This window comes from Scylla paramamosain, chromosome 21 (assembly GCF_035594125.1).
Source record: "Scylla paramamosain isolate STU-SP2022 chromosome 21, ASM3559412v1, whole genome shotgun sequence".
NCBI classification, from domain to species: domain Eukaryota; kingdom Metazoa; phylum Arthropoda; class Malacostraca; order Decapoda; family Portunidae; genus Scylla; species Scylla paramamosain.
Genome location: NC_087171.1, coordinates 22,508,267 through 22,530,766, shown reverse-complemented (window position 1 = coordinate 22,530,766; position 22,500 = coordinate 22,508,267). Strand labels below are relative to the sequence as shown.

Sequence of the window (22,500 nt, the reverse complement as noted above, 5' to 3'; positions counted from 1 at the left end):
ACTTTATTGTTTGGCGTCACTGGGAAACCGAGGTGAAGGGACGCCCGTCACACACTTTCCCTCCCTGCTCGTGGTTTTCTTTGGCTACTGTATCACTTGTAACGGTGATTAATGTGAGATATGAAAATTACCATGCATGTATTTACTATTTCATATTCACAATGGGTGACACTGAATCTTTCATCTGGATATTTTCACCGTATCTTTGCACGTAGAAGAGACAGACAGGCAGCCAGACGGACAGGCAGTTAGATACACAGACAGACTAGAGTTGAAATGTGGATATTGGGAAATAAAGTTAAATTAGGCCTCGGTGAAGTTATAGCAACATGTGTTTCCTCGCGTTGGGAAACTCTGTGAATATGAATCCCTCGGGTGGTGAACCTGATACGATGTTTGGATGCCAGACCTCACCGAGCAGCATGTGTGTGTGTGTGTGTGTGTGTGTGTGTGTAACAGCAACTTAGCGGCCATCCAGCTCCCCACTGAAGGTTGACTGCAAAAGGGGCGTGAGCAGCGTGCGTGCAGAACAACCCCAGTCGGCCCAGGGAAAGCTAATATTCTTTCATGAATGTAATTTTATGGCCTCTTTCCCTCTCGTAAGTAGGAGCCTTTGAAGGGTTGCTGGGATCGCTCTTTCATGTCGCTTAGTTAAGGTCTGGCTACTAGGAGCTGGTTTCTTTCTCAATACTTATAAGGTGCTAATGTTTGATGTTGGACTTGCCTGATGAAAGTACTCCATGCTTTATGAGGAAGTTAAGTCGCTGGTAGACTCTGAACTTTTTACAGCGGTCTGGTGAGTGTAAGGCTTACGATGTAGATAATTTTGAAAGATTGTTTCTTTATCCCTAAATAAATAATGGTTGTTTGTCTACTCTTGTTTCTGTGATACGAGGTCCACTTTGTACCTCTCTTCCCTCCCTTCCCATCTCATTTATTGCAGGTTGTCGGCTTAATGATGGCAATATTTTTGATGATGGCGAATGTACATAAACACGATCCCTGCTGCTCTATTCCCTCACTTGACCACATGTTGCCAGGCTCTTCACATCTTCCAGACCTCTCCTTCGCCACCCTTCACCCAGACCAAACCTCCACTCTCCAACCTTCCCTTCTCTCACTCCACCCTCACTATACCTTCCTCTCTCATCTCTCCCTAACAGTCGCCCCGCGCGTGACGCTCAAGCTCGGCTACAATCTGGACACTCGACCTGTGACAGAGGGCGAGGATGTGTTCTTTGAGTGTGAGGTAGCCAGTAACCCGCCGCCACTTACCGTCACGTGGTACAAGGACGTGAGTATTGGTGTGTGTTTCTCTCTCTCTCTCTCTCTCTCTCTCTCTCTCTCTCTCTCTCTCTCTCTAATGCATTCGCGAATCTCATTTTCAGCTCACTTTTAACTTTTTCTCCTTTGGGTGTCTAATGGGTGTCTAATTGTTCTTAAAGATCCCTCCTATCTTAATCATATGTTTCATTCATCTTTACCTAAACACTTTAAGAATATCATTGCACATATATCTAACTGTATCAGTACTTGCAACACCTCAAATAAATTATCCTTGCGTCTTTTATCTTACCTATCTATCTATTTGGGCTGAAAGATTACATGGTACTGCCTCAAATTATTCTCCTCTCCGGCAGAAGAAAAGACATTTCAGCCTGCAGGCCACGCACCCCTCGCCCTCACAGCAGGCACGGAGAGGACTCTTGGGAGAGACTGAACCAACGTAACTACATTTCTTTCTCCTTTTCCCAATATCATCGTGTCCTGCCCCACCTGGCGACAACGTGCGTATGTATCTGGCGTGTCCCCGCGGGTGCCGTCATGTTCATGGCGGCTTTGTGGTGGCGCTGGTGGTGGTGATGCACGGCCACGATTCTTTGGGCGCCCAGGGGGAGGAGGTGAAGCATGACATGAGGGCGGGCGTGCTGGTGTCCGGCAACAACCTGGTGCTTCAGATGGTGCGTCGAGTCTCCGCCGGGAACTACACGTGTGCCGCCACCAACACCCTCACCACCACCGCCAGCAACAGTGTGGTGCTGGATATCAAATGTGAGTGTACGCCTGCTGTTGCTCCTCCCGTGTGTGTGTGTGTGTGTGTGTGTGTGTGTGTGTGTGTGTGTGTGTGTGTGTGTGTGTGTGTGTGTGTGTGTGTGTGTGTGTTTGAGTGTGCCTATGTCCAAGCATCGTGTTTGTATAACTGGTGAGGTAGGTAATGGTCGAGACTAGGGGAACAGAGACCAAAAGTTGCAGGAAGGAAGAGGAAGTAAAAGAGGGGAGGAGAAGGAAGGTACAGTGAAGGGATGAAAGGCGGGATAGATCAAGGCAGACAACGAGGGAATCAGGCGGGGAGTGTGAAGCGCGTGCAGGGAAAGAGAGGGAGGAATGTGTGTACGCTGAAGGGAAGTGAGTGAGGGAAAATTCAAGGAGGGAAAAACTTCTTTGCGAATATCAAGGAAATAACAAGGGAAGAGGAAACTGTGAGGTGGTGAGTAATGGATCGCAGGGAGTGAGAGACAAACAACACACACACTCTCTCTCTCTCTCTCTCTCTCTCTCTCTCTCTCTCTCTCCTTCAGTCGTCCCTCATGCAGATAACTCCCCAGTCTTCTGAGGTCACACAGCCGCACTAAACACGCTAATTAGTTAACTAAATTAATGGCAGGGATTCAAGACCTCCACGCAGACCAGCCTGTAAACTTTTTTTTTTTCAATTTTCATCAAATGTAAAAGAACAAAATTCAATCAGAATCGTCGCGCGTCTCCTAATAGCCAATTTTCTGCCCGGGGATGAAAGCATTAATGTGGAGCTGAACAAACACTTGTTCTGTGTGTGTAATGTGCACCCTGCCATCACAACCACGAGTGCACCGCTGCCGTAAATACGCGGCGCTCATTGCACCATTTCGTAATGACCACTAACGACGCAGTGCAGCCACTCACCCAAATGAGAATCACCGAGAGTCCCGATCTGTTTAGATAATACTCCAATACAGTGGAGGAAAATTAAGGTGATGTAGCAAATGCGCCGTTCATCTTGTTAAAGCCTGCTTGCTCTATTTGTCCTCAATAGAAGAAATTACCACCACATAAAGATGCCAGGCGGTGGAAATAGCTCTTGAGAGTGAGCCTGAATTTTTTGCCACGAGTCCAGGAAATTGAGGCCGCTCTTGTGCCCCCAAATATAACGTGTTTGAATGTTCCGGGAGGTGAACCAGCGCGGCCACTACTCGCACTAGACTCCAAAAACTGCCGCCATCAACACTACACCCGCGCCAACACGAGCCTGGCTCGAGCACTACCGCTTAGAGGCAGACTTAGCGCCATACGGAAAAGATAAAGCTATCCGACTTAGTATCTGAAACTTGATCCATATAAAATTATTTCTCCACCATTATCTTTACATAATTTGTGTATAAATTGTGCAAAGACGTTTTATAATTTTCTATATACTTTGGGTAAAAAATTGATGCAAGCCTCACCAGGCCACGTGTGCCGTTCACAAGGTGCTCGCTGAGGTTAATTGCGTTGCTGTGGTGGCCTTGCGATGTGAGAGTTTTCTAGTCCCGGAGAGGAGGCGTGGAGAGTGCGGCGTCCTCTCCCTGGTGGCGGCGAGCCTCGCGGTGGATTTACTTGCAACATTTTATGGTGTGAGGCGTATCTAAACGTTCATTAATGTTGCGCATGCATGTCGAGGCACGAAAAGGAATACTGGTACACATGGTTTTGGTGGAACACAGAATTAACAAGGCCATCCGCCGCAGGGTTCACCGCTAAACCAATCTTCGTCGTGTTATCTCGTTTGTAGCATTGTGTTCACGATTGTATCCGGCATTTTACCTCGTTTGTGCTAATGGCTCGCGTTTCCTTCCAGTGAACTAGAGAGACAAGTTGGACAAGGAAAGCGTTTGTTACCATAAAGTAGCAGGTGTAATCATGTGAGTCCTTTCCGAAGAATCTCTTAGTAATATTTCAGTTATAATCCGTTTATCTTGATGATTTTGTTAAGAAAAATTGTCAGTATCTTCGCCTCTATGATGGGTCGTAACCACACGCTCAGATATCGTTGCCTGGCTAGGAAGAGGTTCAACACGTCTCAGTTAAGATTTATCCCAATTTCCACTTCCATTACTGGGTTGGCTGGCCGTTGTCGTTCTCTCTCTCTCTCTCTCTCTCTCTCTCTCTCTCTCTCTCGTGCCACATAAAGTAAGTACAAGGCAGTAGCGGTAGTTGAAGTTATTATTGGTGTTCGTATTTTTAGAACACGTGCGTTTCTCATTCAATACTTTTCCATTATTCACACGACGCTCCATTATTCACATCGCAGTTTTCAGGCGAGAGTTACAATTTCCAACACGCTGCGAAACGTTTTTCACACCGATTGACTTTCGAAAAACCCTGACATTTCCTGAAAGTTTCCCACACATTTCCTGCTTGTCGGTCACGTTTTCGCGCGGCACCAAACCTTCCACTTAGCGAAATGCGTTCATTCACTTGCCTTTCCTTTCAGCAGTCTTTGAGGCATTTATAAGATAGGAGTCTTTTTTCATGTTACTCTCTTAGGACCGAGCACTCCTTCACATCCTCAGGTCCGCATTTAGATTTATCAGCGTCCTTAAGTACATAAACAGACGCGGCTCTTCTGGTGTGGCTCGCTGCCTTAGCCTTTCATCCCCTTCTTTAGCATCCGACACGCCTTTCAGGCCACTCTGGGTCGCCGCGCCCTGACTGACACAGGGGAGGCACGGGGGACTGTGGGCACCTCCACACGTGTACAGCAGCTAATTTCATGAGATTTCACGTAGAAGTGAACATTAATCACAACATAATGAGCTTGCCAGCCACAGCTCCTTATCAACCTTAGGCTACCGGTCTATTAACTAAAAGAAGAAAAGATTTCACGAATAATAGAAATGCTTCATGATTTTCTGAAGTTTATTTTATCCCTCCATTTTCTTTTGCGACCGAGGAAGACAAAGAGACTTGACAATTCTTCTTCCTGACGCCCCAAAATCGAACACACGAGCCGCAATTCTGGCGTCGGGCGGGCGGCGCCTCCCAGCCTCTATTAATCTCCATGAGGACAGTCAGGACGCCGCTCCCCGCCTGTATGTGTGTGTGTGTGTGTGTGTGTGTGTGTGTGTGTGTGTGTGTGTGTGTGTGTGAGTGTGTGTGTGTGTGTGCATCTTTCTGTCCCCATCTGTTTTTCTCAATTTGTCTCTTTTTTGCCTATTTCCGTAAATTTACGAGTATATAGCTTTCCCTCCACTCTCTCTCTCTCTCTCTCTCTCTCTCTCTCTCTCTCTCTCTCTCTGAGTATCCACAGTCTTGTCAGAATAAAGGAGGATGTGTTGGTCCAGGCGCTTTACACACACACGTGCACCCAGGAGGCCTTTTTCGCTCAGAAAGGGCGTGTGTCCGTCACAGAACGCAATATCTAGGAGAGCCGTTCTCAGGCCGTCTTACTTTCTTGTTTATCTCTTTGTGTAACCGACAGAATAGCCAAATAAAAAAAAATCCTTTTACTTCGTTGGACAAAAGTAGAAAATAACGTTCAGCTGAGGCGAGTTTCAGCGATTACATATTTTTTTTTGTTGTCTTTTTTCTCCCATCAACCTACAATGTACTTACTACAAAAACTGACGCAGCTCGTAACACTACTAATAAAAGCACAAGGCGGCGGAGCTGGTACTTTCTGCAACGCTGGTCGAACTAAATTATGCCGCACCGTATGTGAGACTCCGCCAGTCTGAAGCGAATAAGCAGCAATAACACACACACACACACACACACACACACACACACACACACACACACACACACACACACACACAGCATCATACTCCCTCGCCCTCCACACACAGACCTGCCGGTGTGCGTGGACGGCCCTCAGAGCGTGGTGGTGGCCGAGGGCGAGGACGTCCGTCTCACCTGCAGAGTGGACGCTAAGCCAGAGGACGACCTGCGGTTCACGTGGTACTTCAACAACACACTCGACACGGTGGAGGTCGAGCGACACAGAGTCCAGGTCCGGCCGGGTCTCAGCTACCTCGATTACACCCCCAGGTATTGTGTTCACCACCACCACACAACCACCATTTCTGTTGCTATTATAAGACATGGGACACTTCCATTATTCTTTTGATATGGATGGGGTGTCCTTTTTTCCACAGACGTCCCTTAGATGGAGGTCTTTAGGGCCTCTGGACAGGGATAGATAAATATCTCGTGCTGTTATTATTGGCGACTGTCGTGAGAGATCTGTAGAGAGGACCGCTATTGCACCTTGCCACGGTGTTCGTCTCTCCCTCCGTGGCGGGTACAGTGCATTGGGACACAGAAGCACCTGCGTTTTTTTTATCTGATTCAACATTTTTCCAGACTAATGCAAATATGTACCTACAGATCTTCTCGGGACTACGGGAGCCTGGCGTGCTGGGCGACCAACACCGTGGGCACGCAGGCCGACCCGTGCCAGTTCACCGTCCTGGAGGCAGGTCAGCACCTCACCCTGTCCCACGTCGGTAAGAGTAAGAGGAAGGGAAAGGGATGCGGAGGGCAGCAGTGTGTGGGCTTTCATGTTCACGCCTCCTATGTAGTGACAGGACTGCCGCACACTCTCTGACTCATTGTTTGGAGTCTTAGTCATTACTTTTTGGGGAATAATGTTTGAGAGAGAGAGAGAGAGAGAGAGAGAGAGAGAGAGAGAGAGAGAGAGAGAGAGAGAGAGAGAGAGAGAGAGAGAGAAACAAGGAGAGGGTGCGAGTACAAATCCTCGCACACACACAACTTGACAGACGCATTACTCCGTCACCAAATGTATCCCATCCGATACTCATCTTCTTTCACCCGTGCGTTGTTCGGCCCGATTGCGCACCCTCCCCTTCCCTCCCTTCCTTTTTCCGGCACATACCCGCCCCACTTATGTAGGTAAACACGGCGCACCTACCAGCTCAGCCTACCTCTTTGCCCGCCCTCACCACTCCCCAGCAAACACTCGCGTCCCCTTCCCCTCAGGGCCCCCAGAGCGCGTGGAGAGCTGCGATCTGGTCAACCTAACTGGAGGGACCCTGGAGGTGAAGTGCTCCCCGGGGCATGACGGAGGCCTGCCGCAGTGGTTCATCGGACGAGTGTACGATGCAATCTCCCACAAGCTTCTCGCCACCATGGAGGAGACCACGCCGCGCTTCCAGATGAGCGGCCTCACCCCCGGCCACGACTACGTCATCACTATCACCGCCGTCAACAGCAAGGGCGCCAGCGAACCCCAGGAAATCGATGCAATACGGCTCAAGGTAGTGATAGGGAGTGACTTTCCTTCCCTCCGCCTCACATTGTTACTGTGAGTGCTTGTGTTTATTTGTAAGCCATTTCTCTCTCTCTCTCTCTCTCTCTCTCTCTCTCTCTCTCTCTCTCTCTCTCTCTCTCTCTCTCTCTGCATTAAACACATACTGTAATAATTTCAGGACTGCATCACGCCAGAAGACCAAAAGGAAGTCAAGCCAAGGGCAAAGATCTCTGTTAGCGGGAGGAAGGTTTTAAGCTCTTTTACATAACTGTAGGTACATGAACCAAGCATCGGACTGCTGAACAATTATGATATTAATTTATCGGCTGAAATAAAGCGCTAATATGTTGATTAACCATAAGAGCTGTTGCGTGTTGACGTAATTGAATCTCGTATTGATGTGACGAGGTGGCGGTGATGATTCTTAAGTCGTTGTGGGAGACAGTACTCGTAATGGTAGTGGACGTTATGATAAGTGGAAATGACAGCAGTAATGATAGTAGCAATTGTAGCGGTTTGGTAATTATGTGTTCATGTTTTGTCCCCGTGAAAATATTGATGTCCGTAATGGCGACGCGGATGATAAATGCATCACCCACATTACCGCGGAGGATAATAAGAGGGGTGATTACTGTACACTGCGGAGGATGATGATGGCGATGATAATGACAACACGCAAAATTTGCCAGACATTCCACGTGACGCAAGTGGTAATTTTTCAGACCGGTCAGAAATGTTTGCACGAAAGAGATGAAAGTTATAACGTTTAGTTCGGTATTTTTAGGTGAATTCAATAAAGAAAAAGTGAAAAATAATTCCAAAATATTCGTCATCACTTTAATAGTTCAATAGTAAAACATTCTTGCAAAAGGATAGACTTACAAAAGGTGAAACATATACTTTAAACAGCCGTAAGCCTTTGCAGGAGGAAGGCTAAGTAAAGACGACTCACAAATGTCATTCCTATACCGCCAGCTGTAGGGAAATCCTTCCACATTAAAAAATAAGAGAGACAACAATGAAATCCAATCATTCTATATTGGAGTTTCTCTTCTAAGCATACAGATTTTGCCTGCCAAACCTACCTACATGTAGTATGACCTTTTGCTCCTGAACGTGACTAAGTCGACAAATATTTTGAGTCTACATGTTCAAAAGACCCAAGATGGCAAATTGACATGCATGGCAGATCGGCGGGCATTTGAGTAACATATTCGTTCAATATTGATTCTGCCTGAGGAATAAATTTAAAAAAACATGCGTCCTGAAGCTGAAGTATTGTCATTATCCTCTCTTTAATTAATAGTTTTTGTTGCACTGAATTAATTACGAGTATTTCAGTGTTCATCTCATTGCCTTTGATAATAAGTTCACCGGTCACACAGTCTCGATAAACAGAGGTAGCAGTAATAAAAAGTGCAACGCTCTAGTTAATAAAACGGAATCTAATATTGAAGACACACCTTAAAAATGTTATCGGTTTTCGTGTTTCTTTCTCTCTGTATTTGCCTCTCGTTCTCTCTGTATTAGCTTACCTCTCTTCCTTCGCGGGGCATTCTGTCAGGCTGCCCGCTCGTTCAGAATTCCAAGTAGATCACTTTTCTTTTAATTAGTCATAGTAGCAAGAATATCTTTAGTGTGTTCCGTGTTTCAGGGGTAATGCTCTGTCCATGTCTCTCGCTGTACGTAATCTCTCTCTCTCTCTCTCTCTCTCTCTCTCTCTCTCTCTCTCTCTATTTACAGTAACTCATTCCAACTAGTTTCATAACTCCTCTGGTGCGTTTCTATTGGAAAAATCTACATTTTCATTTAACCTTTTACTCCCAGACTCTCTCTCTCTCTCTCTCTCTCTCTCTCTCTCTCTCTCTCTCTCTCTCTCTCTCTCTCTCTCTCTCTCTCTCTCTCTCTCTCTCTCTCTTCTACTCGTGTTCACAGTACGTACTTCAGTCATCACAGTTATCGTACGGCTGTGTTGAGTACGGTGGCTACACGGGCGTCTCATATCCACACGAACGTCTCATATGCACACACAGGAAATTCTGTATATGCACGAGCCTTATATGTTCACTGACACATTCCTAGGCAGATCTTTACCTCTCGAGTCGTAAAGAACATGTTGCTTACACTGCTTACCCATACGATCCTCCCATACCTCGTCCACTCTTTTCACTTACTCTCACTTCAAAGCTCTTACTATCCACACCCTTTACCCACACCACCATCACATCCCCCATTACCCTCCTCGCCCTGCCACACGGTCCTTGCCACACCCACACGCGCCCTCCGAGGCCACGCGAGGGTTCCTGAGCTGCACGTGCACGCAGGTGGCGGAGAAGCGGATGGGTGAGGTGTCGTCTCCTGGAGTGTCGCCTCTGGTCGGGGTGTTTCTTGGCCTCGTGGGCGGCTTCGTCGGGCTCCTGCTGCTGGCCATCTCCTTCACTCTCATTCGCTCATATAGGTATGTACGTATCAGTTTTTCTGTGTGTGTGTGGGTGGGGGGGATTATGAAATGGTACAGGCCACTCAAATACTGACGGGTCTCCTCCACTCCCGAAGATGTCGCTGTCTGGTGGCGGGGAGTGACGGGACGCGGGAGAATGATGGGGACGGCGCCTCGTCTCATGCCCCTGCCGCCAAGGCCTCGCCCACCTCACACCCGCTGGACACCCGACCAGGACCTGACGTACTACTCTCCGCCAGCAGTGAGTCTTTGCCGCTATGCACCTGTACTACAGACACACACACACACACACACACACACACACACACACACACACACACACACACACACACACACACACACACACACACTCTCTCTCTCTCTCTCTCTCTCTCTCTCTCTCTCTCTCTCTCTCTCTCTCTCTCTCTCTCTCTCTCTCTCTCTCTCTCTCTCTCTCTCGCTGTTGTGCTGGATAATTTTTAAGTACGATTGAGTACGGGTTTCCACTCATACTTTTCTCTTGAACAGGGTAGAATCAAAAGCGTTTCGTCTCATCAACTCCTCTCCTTTAACTGACAGTCTTCAGCCGCAAGGTTGCATCTCTTGCTATCTTCTATCGGTAACTCTTCCTTTGACGCGGGTCACCATGAATCAGGTTCGGAAGTCTGGCTAGTGAGTGACAGGCGATACGCCGAGGAAAGACACAAAGTTAGGACTCAGCCAATCCTTTTCATTCCCGGCAGGCCGCGCCTTGCCCCTCCCTTCTCACGGCACCACGCCCAGGGCCCGGTTGGTGACCAGCTACTGCGGTGTCGACGCCAGGGGCTCAGGTGGTGAGGTGGTGACCAGCGGTGAAGGCGGAGATGAAGGGCAGCTCTCCTGGAGTAGACGCATGTCATCCTCCGTATGAAGTGGCGGGCGCCAGATGGCAACAAGCCAGGTGAGATAAACGTCTCGTGCCAGAATGGTGGGTATAAAGCTTACTGTGATTGCAAATATTACTGCTGCTGTTATTGACGTTATGACGACTATTTTCGTTGCTCATTAACAAAAGGAAAGGTAAGGGATGGTACGTAGTGAAGGTTAGAGAAGGGCGAGTTGCGCCACACATTGCAGGGTACCTCAGCAACACCAGGAGTTGCGCGCGGTGGCAGGGGCGGCAGGCCATCAGTGTTCCTGCTGACTCCTTGTGGCAAAGAGCTGCGTGCCGTCTCCGAGGGTAAGTGAGGGTGTGTGGCATCCCTGAGCACTCCTCCCTCTGGCGCGCCGCGTGTGTGTAATACACGAGAGCGAGAGGTCCGTTTCTCTCTCTCTGATTCCGTCACTCCTCAGTTTGAAGGTCAAGCATCTTGTCACAGCATGACTCGAACTCTCCGTCTCTGCCGCCCCTGTCATTCTCACCCTCACCCTCACGTCGTTTGTTCATTCGTGATTTTGTTAACGAGTTTTGTTGATGGGCTGCGAATTTTAACTGCAATATTGATTATCAAATATTAATTACGTTTGGCGTTGCCCAGGCATCAATGTTCCGCGTTTCGCTTCAAGCCGTGTTTGCGATTCAAATTTCACCTGAATTAAATTTCGGTTTAAAAATGTGAAAACTTGTTTGAAGTATGATGTGAAAATGAGATTCTGAAGCGATGGAATAAAAATGAAGTGAAGGTCTGTCGTGATAGATGTGACAGAGAACATTTTTAATCTCCAGGCACCAGTTAGTCTGCCTGAAGCTACGGAATGTGATTCCAGGCACCAGTCAGTCTGCCTGAAGCTGCGGAACGTGCTTTCTGGCACCAGTCAGTTTGTGTGAAGCTGCGGAATGTGCTTCCTGGCACCAGTCAGTTTGTGTGAAGCTGCGGAACGTGCTTCCTGGTACCAGTCAGTCTGCGTGAACCTGATGCACACTCGAAATGCGACACAATTAACTTTTTATTTGTTATTTGATTGAACTAATTGCATTTTCCTTTCCATTTCAGTTTGAGGAATTCGGCGAGCCAGCCCCCCGACCCCAGGAAGCCAGCCTGGCAGGGCACCGCGCCCCCGCCGCCCTGCACGCCGCTGCGAGGCTCGGGGACCACCGCGACTGGCTGACACTGTGACAGAGAGAGAGAGAGAGAGAGAGAGAGAGAGAGAGAGAGAGAGAGAGAGAGAGAGAGAGTCTTACCCACGGTTGTCAACTCTTTGTCAGTGGAAGGACAAAGTGAGTCAGCCAGTCAGATTTTCAGCATCACAATTTCCAGAACGTGCATTTCCCTATCCTGCAAACTCCGCCATGCGACACCAAGACGGGCAGTTGCCTCCCTCCCCCACTTCTCCCCGTGTCACCCTCCCCCTTATCTCCCTCTTCCCTCTCCCCCCCTCTCTCTCTCTCCTTCGATTCCTCCCATCCACGCTCCTCTCACTCCTTCACTATTTCCAGTGGTCCTTGCGATGAACAGAGTAGAGAAGCATTAATATCAGATCTCAGTGATTGCATATTTTGGAAGCTTTGTGTGGGAGTGTGATTGAATTACCATTATGTGAACATCAGAAGTGCCACATCTGGTGATGAAGTGAAAACTGTTGGTGGCACTCAGTGGTATCGAATTGTCCAGTGAGAACGGTTGGGTGGAGAGAAGTGCCCCAGTGCGCGGGGATGCCTTACGTATACAGCTGGTGCCACGAAGGCTACAGCAAGGCTGCAGCTGCACCTTCGCCACTCTGCGAAGAAAAGTTTGCTCCCAGAACCAAGAGATTTCCAATATATTTTGATGTATAAGGTTGTATTCCTCCTCCTCCTCTTCCTCCTGCTCTACTTCTCCGTTGTATTCCTTACCCCAGCCCCTATAAATGGTACAAATCCTGAGCACGACTCTCCACATATCACGGTCAGGTGTCGCCTCACGCCTCACTCCCCAGCACCAGTGAGCGTGTTGCCGTAATGCTGGTTCTTCCGGGTGATCCTTGACCTTTCTACTTTATAACGCGTCGTCTGCTTCAAGCGTCGGCGCGCTGGCCGGCCAAGCCACACGTTTGGTGCCCGCGTCGACCCACAGACCTACAGGCCTCCAGGGATTGAGTGTTCAGCGGGATAGGTGTTCAGGCCAGAGCGTCATGTATTTATATGTGTCCCATAAGCACTTGCAGTAAAAGACGCTGAAGTTATTAGTGTTTCAATGCTTCATCCTACATCTTCGCTATTCATGTACGACTAAACGATTGTCCAGTCCGAAGTGGAAGACATACTACTGCAGGACGAATAGCGCCTTCAAACTGAGAACAACAGACTGACCTGAGTGGCATTATTGCGTGCGTGGGTGAGTTCTGTGTGCGGCTGTGACGTGAATGGTGGTGAGGATTTTGTCGATTATACTCTCTCTCTCTCTCTCTCTCTCTCTCTCTCTCTCTCTCTCTCTCTCTCTCTCTCTCTCTCACTTTCTCCATCAACGAAGAAACTAACCAGGAAGTCGAACACAGTTATATAATATATGTAATAAACGATATGATTATAGGCATTATATGGATATCTGAATACGTGATACACCGTGTGTGTGTGTGTGTGCTAAGTTTTGTACAAGATATTAATTAACCTTTTATTGTCTTGTCTTTGTAATAAATTTCCTCGCATTAGTTGGTCTCCTACAGAAAGTATCGTTAATGAGGCAATGGAGGGTTGTTGTCAATGACGCTTGTTCTGCACGTGTGGGCGAGGGATGAGATGCCAGGGTTGATCATGGCTCCTTTCACGCGTCAAGCAGGCGAGATGATCTGTCATTGCGATACACCAGTCATGGTCTTGTTCTTTTTACCCGTTTACCTGTGGTACAAACGTGACGCTGTGCATAACGAGGGTGAGCAGCGTGGCATCGCGCATCAGACAGTATCCTTCAGGCTGTACAGGGTTTGCTTTGAATACTAGTACATCATCTTGTGTTGCTAAAATTATATTATATATCCGATTACATCACTATTATCCTTTGTTTTTCACTTCTTTAAGAAAATAGTACTAATCTCCAGAAATATTTTAATGGTAATTGGAAATGAGACCACTGGGCATGCGCGGCGCTGACGGAAAGGTTGGCTGTGTGTTAGAAGCAGTTCTCCGCTGGACACGACAAGGTGAAGGCGAGTCTTCCGCTGCTACGTGCTTCCAGCTGGTATGTCTTGTTTATTCTTATTCATGAAATAGGAGAGGAAGGTTACAAAGTGCACGATGACATCTAGACTACATCATATAATAGGTAATCTGCAGGATACTGTATTAGAATTGACCATCTGACATTTACTGCAGAGCCTGAAGGAAATGTGTATTGCTACAATGGTTCTTTTTCCAGGCCCACGCTAGGACGCCTTCCCCTGCCCTATGTTACTCAGGCTGCCACACGCCAGCCACTACAGTCTGATCCTGCCACCACTTGAGGAGACGCGGCGATGCTGATTTTCCTTGTGCAGCGAACTGTACGTACACTGGACGGGTGAGTCATTATGATGTTGAATGCAAGCGATTTTGTAATTAATTAGTAGCGCTGTATAGACCTGCCGCTCATCCCGCTGACCGGACTCACAACTACTTAACGAGCCCATGAACTGCCACCAACCTCCTCGTGTTAACAGCCGAACCAGCGTCCCTCCATCCCTTCCTTACACTTCCTCCTGCCTGGCGCTCCCTCACCTCCCTGCCCCCACATCCTGTTACTTCCCAAACCTGCTCCTCCTGCCATTGTAGAGAGACAGAGAGAGAGACGAGAGACAGACACGAGAGAGACACGAGACGAGAGAGAGACAAGAGACAAAGAGACAGGACACGAGACACGAGATAGACATACACGAGAGACACACAGACACACGAGAGACAGACAGACACGAGAGACAGACATAAAAAACACGAGAGACAGACACGAGACAGACACACGAATAATTTAGTGTAGTAGTGGGCGAGTCCATTGTAAGAGTGGCGGAGGGCCGGTAATTGACAGACACGAGAGACAGACATAAGAAACACGAGAGACAGACACGAGACAGACACACGAGAGACGAGAGACAGACAGACAGACACGATAGACGACAGACACAGAGACGAGAGACAGACAGACGCGAGACGAGAGAGACATAAGACAGACAGACTGATGGGGGGTTGGGGGGCGGGGATGAGCGCACACCTGCTTGGTCCACGGTTAACCTGAGGTCGCGTGGCCTTGGTGTAGGGAGCAGAGAATGGAAGAGAACGAATCACAAATGTGGCGGTGAGTGTGAGTGGTGAGTGAGAGACAGGGTTCATTAAACAAATATCCTTGGTGTGAGTCAACTGGTAAAGAAAGCGGACGAATAAAGTTGACGAGGGAAGTAAGTGGTATGGTCCTATTATTATGGTGCGGAAGAAGTCAAGTACTGGTAAAATTATAATTGCTGCTGCTGCTGTTTCTACTGTTTCAATAAACATCTGAACACCTATGAAATGTTACGTATTATGGAAATAAGGTGTTTACAAATTCACAAGCGTTTCATAGTGAGAACTAACGTTTTCTTTAAATGCGTTAATTTAATTTTTGTTTATTTATTTTTTTTAAACAAAACATTTTGTAAAAGTGGTGAGGAAGAGACGGGAGTGTTTGGGAGGTCCGTGACAAAGCTGGAGTAACGGGCGACTCCATTTCCATAAAAAAAGAGGAGGAAGAAATGTGTTAAAAAAAAAAAAGGGGGGCGGAAGAGTCTTTGTATAGGGATGGGGAGGTAACTTAAGAAAGCGAGTGTCCTTGAACGTGTGGCCTTGAGTCAACAACCTTGACCTACATTTGAGCACAGAAAAGGTCCTCCTTGAACGTGACCTTGACCTACATTTATTTGGCAAGCGATTAGTGGGCGAGTCCTTTAATACAGCATGGGGGAGAAGAATTTAGTGTAGTAGTGGGCGAGTCCATTGTAAGAGTGGCGGAGGGCCGGTAATTGACAGCAGTGGCCTAGTCCATTGTTAAAGTGAGGGAGGACGGCTGTAGTGGGCGAGGGCATTGCTAGTTGGGTAGTCAGAGAGTGATATCTTGGAACAATTAACAAATCTAAATTAACATTGTATAGATTTCATGAAATTTCCCAAGTTATCTCATCTCGTCTTTGTATTAGTTACATCTCGGCAGCCTGAGGGAGGACACTGCTCTCAACTCCACAGAACTGGGCCATTGCATTTAACAACTCTGGTTTGCTCTGCTCTTTCACAGATTAAGTAGACAATGATTTATCTTAAACTTATTTATGTACAAAATTATACGCAGTCCATCATTCAAGTAGGATAATAAAACTCGCTGCCACATTTATGGCACAACCCAAATTTTAATACATAGGTACTTAATTCGTACATTTTATAGTTCATATCTTAGCATTCTTTAGGAAAACATAGTTCTTTTCTTATATCAAAACGCATTGTACATTATAATAATTTGCTTATTAGAACAGTTTTATTATGTACTTTTAAACAACGATTTTTGGTGCAACACTTAGCACAGCCAGCTGCCTGACAAGTGCAAGGTCCTGGCGATGCCTGCTTTTCTTGCGAGACTCCCTGGCTGTAGAATCAGCAGGATGCACAATCAATCACCAGTCTGGCATGCACGCAGGGAGGCCTCAGAGACGTGCACGTTGTCACTAGTGGGTAGTACGATGCAATTCAAGTGGGTCAGCAATTCAACACTTTCTCGCTGCCTCATTTCTGTCAACAACAAAGGACAAGTTATTCCTCTCAACATTAGACAAGTCACAAGAAGCTACTTATTTAGCTAAGAAAACATTTCAGTGGAAGACAGGGCAACACACACACACACACACACACACACACACACACACACACACACACACACACACACACACACACACACACACACACACACACACACACACACACACATATCTCGCCGCTCACCCTGGGAGCACGGAATATCAGACAAGATGACGACCCTCTCAGGGATAACAAATGACCCTGAAATATCATAACACGTCCTGCCCAAACAAAAACTTGCCTGGAACGAGAATGGATTTTTCTTTCCTCCTCCTCTTACCCACCTTGAACCCCAATAACACCCTTTCCTCAATTCCTCATGTCCCTTGCCCTTTCTCTTCCTCCATCCACGCACCACCCCGCCATGCCACAACCCTCTCCTCCCCTGACGCTCACCTCTTACTCTCATGTCTTCTGGTACTCACATATTACGTGTTGGTCATTTCGTGCGGCAAATATTAGACGTCATATAAATCAGCCTCCGCCTCCCTCTCCGCGATATTAGCATTGGTGGTGGTGGTGGTGGTGGTGGTAGCGGCAGAGAGAGAGAGAGAGAGAGAGAGAGAGAGAGTAGGAGTAGCAGCACCAGTCCACCAGTACCACTTACAGTCGCTTCTCAGGTGAATTCTCAGGTGAAGAGTACGCTTATCTGCAAGAAAGAAAAGTGAAGAATTAGGAAAAGATTTCTTCCCACCACCCTCTCTCTCTCTCTCTCTCTCTCTCTCTCTTACTCGGAATTCAGCCTCAAGGGTAAATTATATTGTTTTCTTTGTAGAGAGAGAGAGAGAGAAAGAGAGAGAGAGAGAAACTCAATATAGCTGAATCAGGAAGCAACACATAAATCAGGTCACTTATGTTGGGGTAATTCAGGAATGAAAACAAGATTTATTTTAGAAATTAAAATTCCCAGAGAAACAAATGCACCTTTTTATTTCAATTTTTCATTTCCTCGAGCGAAGAATACGGGAACCAACGATCAGAATAAGCCTCCATGGAACAATATAATTTACCTTTGAGGCTGAATTCCGAGTAAGAGAGAGAGAGAGAGAGAGAGAGAGAGAGAGAGAGAGAGAGAGAGAGAAAGGAAAGATTGATGGAACACGATATTGCTGAACCCGCGGCAGTAAAATGATACCCGCAGGAGTGACAGGCGGTGAAAGGAGAGATAGAAACGGGGAAACTGTAACCTCCACCTCCTGCTCCTCTTCCTGTTACTCGTCGTACTCTCATTTCTTTCTTCTTTTCATCTTCCTTCTTCTCCTCCTCCACTCCAGTATTGCATAAAGGAAAAAAAGATACGGCAAATTTTATGATAAATGTATTAAGTCTAAGCAAATTGTATTATAACACGCAAACAGTTCTGGAAGCCTCCACACGCAGTCTCCTCACTGAGACACGTCCTGCCACACACACCTCTCAGCTGCACAGCTACACAGCTCAGCTTTCTCCGGGCCAGACTTCTTGTCTTGCCTCAGCGATCAACCCTCACAATATGGTTGCTTCCTTCATTACTTCGGTCTCGTGCTGCTCCCTGCATCCGCTGGTGCCGCCCAGTAAACTAATGGATCTGCCAGTGAGTCGGTGAATTCTGTGTTCTCTGACCAACTACATTGTGCTGTGTTATTTCCATTGCCAAATTGTCCAGTGGTCTAAAGGTTGAAAACTGATGAAGCTTGTACCTGACAGTCACGAGGAACCCAAGTAGAGGCACCAGAAGCTCAACTTTATCAAACATCTTCTCCCCACATCTTCTCCCCTTTAAGATGCAATATTCGAGCCCCGTCTCGACAACGACAAATTTTGATGCTGTAAGGGTCTGTTCACCTTGCAAAGGATACTGCAAAATTATCATTTTCCTTAGCGTGGAACGACGAAGTTGATCCTTTCCTCGAGGAAGGAATCTTACGAGGAAAAGTTTGAAAAGTTAGATTCGCTCTTTGGAGAAACGCCGCCACGTGGAGGAGTAATCAACGACGGGGACATTTCTTCTAAAGATTTCCTTACGTGATGCAACGCAACTTTTCCACAGGTTCGTGTGTGACTAACGCCGCCTTGTGGAAGGCATCCACTAACCAGTTGACGACACGCTTGCTTGCTTGCTTGATCCATAAGAAATTTGTTTATCGTCACCACTTCCAGAAGGACATCCGCTACCCTGCTGACAAAATTTCCTGTTCGGTTCGCTGTAGCTGGTGTTCGTTAGTCTTTAAGGGCAGAGAGAACACACGTTTTGCACCAATGTGGTCTGTGTGTGGTCCGCACTTTTATGTAAATTTCTTTCTTTCTCTTTCTCTTGATCTTCCTTATCAAAGTACATTTTTCCATCCTGTGTCACCTTCGTCCTTTTCATGTTAGTGCCGAGACCGTCAATTTATTCATTGACGCTCGTCATCTTACTTCATCATGTACTCAGAGAGAGAGAGAGAGAGAGAGAGAGAGAGAGAGAGAGAGAGAGAGAGAGAGAGAGAGAGAGAGAGAGAGAGAGAGAGAGAGAGTGTGAGTGTGAGTGTGTGTGTGTGTGATAACGTGAATAAAATTGCCTTCATATTTGCGTGGAGTTTTACCATTGAAATACTATGTAAATGAAGTGCATGTGAATGTGTGCTCGTATACACACACACACACACACACACACACACACACACACACACGGGACATGCGGCGCCTCACACTCACTCGTGCGCGGTGACGGGGTTTGGAAGGGAAGCAAAGGGCGCCACGCCGCGCCACACTCAACACGCCCCGTGAATGCCAATGACTTGCAAACTTGGGTGTCGCGCTGAACTTTTTCTCTTTGGGCAAGTTAGCGGCGAGACAGTGAGAGGGGATGCGGTGGTGGCCGGGCACGGGACGGCTAAAAAGTGGCGCTTTGGGAGGGAGAGGAGAGAGGAAGGAAGGAATGAAGAAACAAAGAAAGGAAAAAGGGAAGGAAGGAAGGCGGTGATTCAGTTTCCTACACAAACAGGCTAGAGAAGAATCGCCGCGCAGCCAGCCGCCTGTTGCTGTTGGTGCTGCTGGCGTTTCTGCTTCTGACCAATCAACGAGGCTTTATTGCAGCCATTCCTTGCCAGACTGAAAGCCGCTGGCTGCGTGGCGGGCCACACTGGCAGGCGGGAGTGGTGCTGGCGGCTGGCGCGATGCTGGGTTGCTCCACCTTCCACGGAGCTCATGAGCTTCGCCTCCCTCGTTGCCCTGCCACTCCTGCCTTCCTGAAGTCTTTGCCACAGTTCACTATGCTATTTGTGTGTGTGTGTGTGTGTGTGTGTGTGTGTGTGTGTGTATGTGTTTGTTCGTATTTCCATGTAAATAACTGGAGCTCAGACTCTCCCTCCACAAGTTTCAAAACGCAACGTCTTTGGAAAGGAAATTTTACTCCACCATACTCAACAAGTTTGGACAAGTTAAGAGTTCATCGCAGCTCGGGTAATCATTACTCAGCTTTGAGGCAGGGAAGGATAAGAAGGGAGAAGGTCAGGATTGGGTACGAACTTAGAATTATGCAACGCGGGATGAAGAACAGAGGAAAAGGTGAAACGCGGTGGTGAAAGTAAAAAAAAATAAAAAGAGGGAGAGAAAAAAAAAAAAAAACGAAGAGTTTGAAAAATGCAACGAGCAAAGACAAACTGTAAAGTGTTGACAAGGGCGACATAAAACAAAAGACACGAGACCTGCAAGCTTCATTCATGGCAGAATTTTGTGATGCTCTTTCACCTCGGCCAAAGTGAACCACCGGTCTGTGTGATGAGTGCTGACACGTGTCTCTGTTGAGTTAATTAACTTTTAATGGGAACGGCAGGGTGTGTGTGCTGCCTTACAATACCTCCGACACGGCGACAGAGGCTACCGGATGATGCGAGGAATATATATAGTTATTTCACATTACTCAGCATTTAGATTTTCAGAGAGAGAGAGAGAGAGAGAGAGAGAGAGAGAGATGAGAGAGAGAGAGAGAGAGAGAGAGAGAGAGAGAGAGAGAGAGAGAGAGAGAGAGAGAGAGAGAGAGAGAGAGAGAGAGAGAGAGAGAGCCAGCCAGCCTCCGCCTTCCTGTAGCTGCCTTGCGTGCCTCATCCGTTGGTGGCTTGGACAGAAGTGATGGATGCTGCAGATGAACCTTCCTTTTTCCTCACTTTTTCCATGTGGTGATGCTGACTTTGGCCGTGGACTTTTCTTGCCGTAGATGAAGTAAAAAAGGTGCCGTGATGGATGATCTACACTGTTTTTCCTTGATCGACTCGCGCCCACGTTAGTCACTCACACCTCGAGACGCAGAGGAAATGCATGACAGAATATGCAAAAATGAATCAGCGAATAAGAAAACGTAAATACACGTATGCAAGGCTTTTCTGATTTAAAGGTCTACATATATGCAGATAGCTACCATCACACTTTTTTCGACATTCAAAGTATAGAGAATATACCTTGAAGTAAATTGCCAGTAAAATATCAAAAGAAAAAGATGGAAAAGGAAGGAGAAAGTCATAGATAAATCATGACTGGGAGAACAAAAGACGAAAGAAACGAGTGGAAAAACGTGGATCAGGAAAAGAAAACGAGAAAACGAAAGAAAAGGGGGAAAACATGGGTCAGGAAAAGAAAACGAGAGAAAATGAAAGAGAACGGGGGTGGGGAACACGTATCAGAAAAAGAAAACGAGAGAAAACGAAAGAAAAGAGGGGGAAAACATGGATCAGGAAAAGAAAACGAGAGAAAACAAAGAGAAGCAAATAATCTACTCCACCTCCTCGATCACGGAACTCCAAAACTTTCTAATAAGATCACCTGCATCCCCGTCCCCCACTCTCTCTCTCTCTCTCTCTCTCTCTCTCTCTCTCTCTCTCACACACACACACACACACACACACACACACACACACACACACACACATCTCTGGCAATAACAACACAACGCAACACAGCACAACACGTAACATGCACAAATAAAAACCCGACTCATCGAACTCATTCCCGAGAGAGAGAGAGAGAGAGAGAGAGAGAGAGAGAGAGAGAGAGAGAGAGAGAGAGAGACCTGGGTACGGCTGGTATAAAATAACAGTTCAGTAATTTTGCTTGTCCCCGCGTCGGCAAGTTGGCTCATTATCAACAGTCTGTGTCTAATGAGTGAGTGTGTGCATCAGTGTTAAAACATTACGCCTCACACACACACACACACACACACACACACACACACACACACACACACACTCACACACACACACACACTCTCTCTCTCTCTCTCTCTCTCTTGGATCATATACACTGCGGATGTACTGACGAGTGGCAGGCTCCCAATGGTGCCGCGCCCTTCCCTATCCACTAGAGCCCCGGCGGGTGTTTTGCAGCCTTGAGTGGGGCGAATGTGGGAGGCGATTCACGCTCCCACGACCAGTTTTAGTGATGATCCTCCGCGTCCCGCATGAGTGTTTGGCACGCCATCCGCCAGCAGTGTCCGCAGCGCCATCCAATACAGCCCAAGCTCGCCGCCACGCCATTGTGTCCCTCGCATCGCCAAGGCGCGGCTGTCTGCACGGGAGGCGCACTCAACACCCAGGCAAGGCGGCCAAACACACTGTAGGAAAGGAAACACCGCGGCGGCGACCACCTCGGGTTTTGCGTCAAGGATTTGCATGCAAGTTTTTACTACACGACGAGTTCTGATTTGTATGACGCGTATCATTTGTTTGACGCGCCAAAGCAGGCCGTGGCGGGGAGGAATTTATTCATAATAGCTCACGCCGCATATTTGGACCAAAATAATGCCTCATATTATATAGCACGGAATTGTAAATAGAGGAAATCTGTTGTTTCATGACGTTTTTAAATTCTGAACAAATATTAAAATTTTCTCTGTCCTGTACTATATATATTTTGTGTGTGTGAATTTTTACGTCGTGTATATTCTTGATTTTTTTCTGATCCAGTTTGAAACTAATGCAAAATTCTTTTTTTCTGTGGCAGTTTTCCAATAATTCCATCCAACTTTTCCTGGAAGTATTTAGAATCATTCACTCACGTCGGAGGAGATGTAGCATG

At 47.2% G+C, this 22,500-nt stretch overlaps 1 protein-coding gene and 1 long non-coding RNA gene across 3 annotated transcripts in view; both read left to right on the top strand.

The window, feature by feature from the left end:
* Positions 1 to 12,869, top strand: part of LOC135111264 (nephrin-like) — a 37,360-nt gene extending 24,491 nt beyond the window's left edge. The window contains exons 4-12 of the mRNA XM_064024481.1: positions 1,164 to 1,294; positions 1,893 to 2,052; positions 5,865 to 6,066; positions 6,406 to 6,524; positions 7,018 to 7,295; positions 9,613 to 9,746; positions 9,845 to 9,990; positions 10,472 to 10,668; positions 11,702 to 12,869. Coding sequence (XP_063880551.1) covers positions 1,164 to 1,294; positions 1,893 to 2,052; positions 5,865 to 6,066; positions 6,406 to 6,524; positions 7,018 to 7,295; positions 9,613 to 9,746; positions 9,845 to 9,990; positions 10,472 to 10,638 — 1,337 coding nt within the window. The 3' untranslated portion in view covers positions 10,639 to 10,668; positions 11,702 to 12,869. The remainder of the gene's footprint in view (positions 1 to 1,163; positions 1,295 to 1,892; positions 2,053 to 5,864; positions 6,067 to 6,405; positions 6,525 to 7,017; positions 7,296 to 9,612; positions 9,747 to 9,844; positions 9,991 to 10,471; positions 10,669 to 11,701) is intronic.
* Positions 12,870 to 13,745: 876 nt separating this feature from the next.
* LOC135111262 (uncharacterized) overlaps positions 13,746 to 22,500 on the top strand; it is a 28,407-nt gene continuing 19,652 nt past the window's right edge. For both annotated transcript variants that reach the window (XR_010273663.1, XR_010273662.1), the window contains exons 1-2: positions 13,746 to 13,861; positions 14,039 to 14,179. This is a non-coding gene — a long non-coding RNA (uncharacterized LOC135111262). The remainder of the gene's footprint in view (positions 13,862 to 14,038; positions 14,180 to 22,500) is intronic.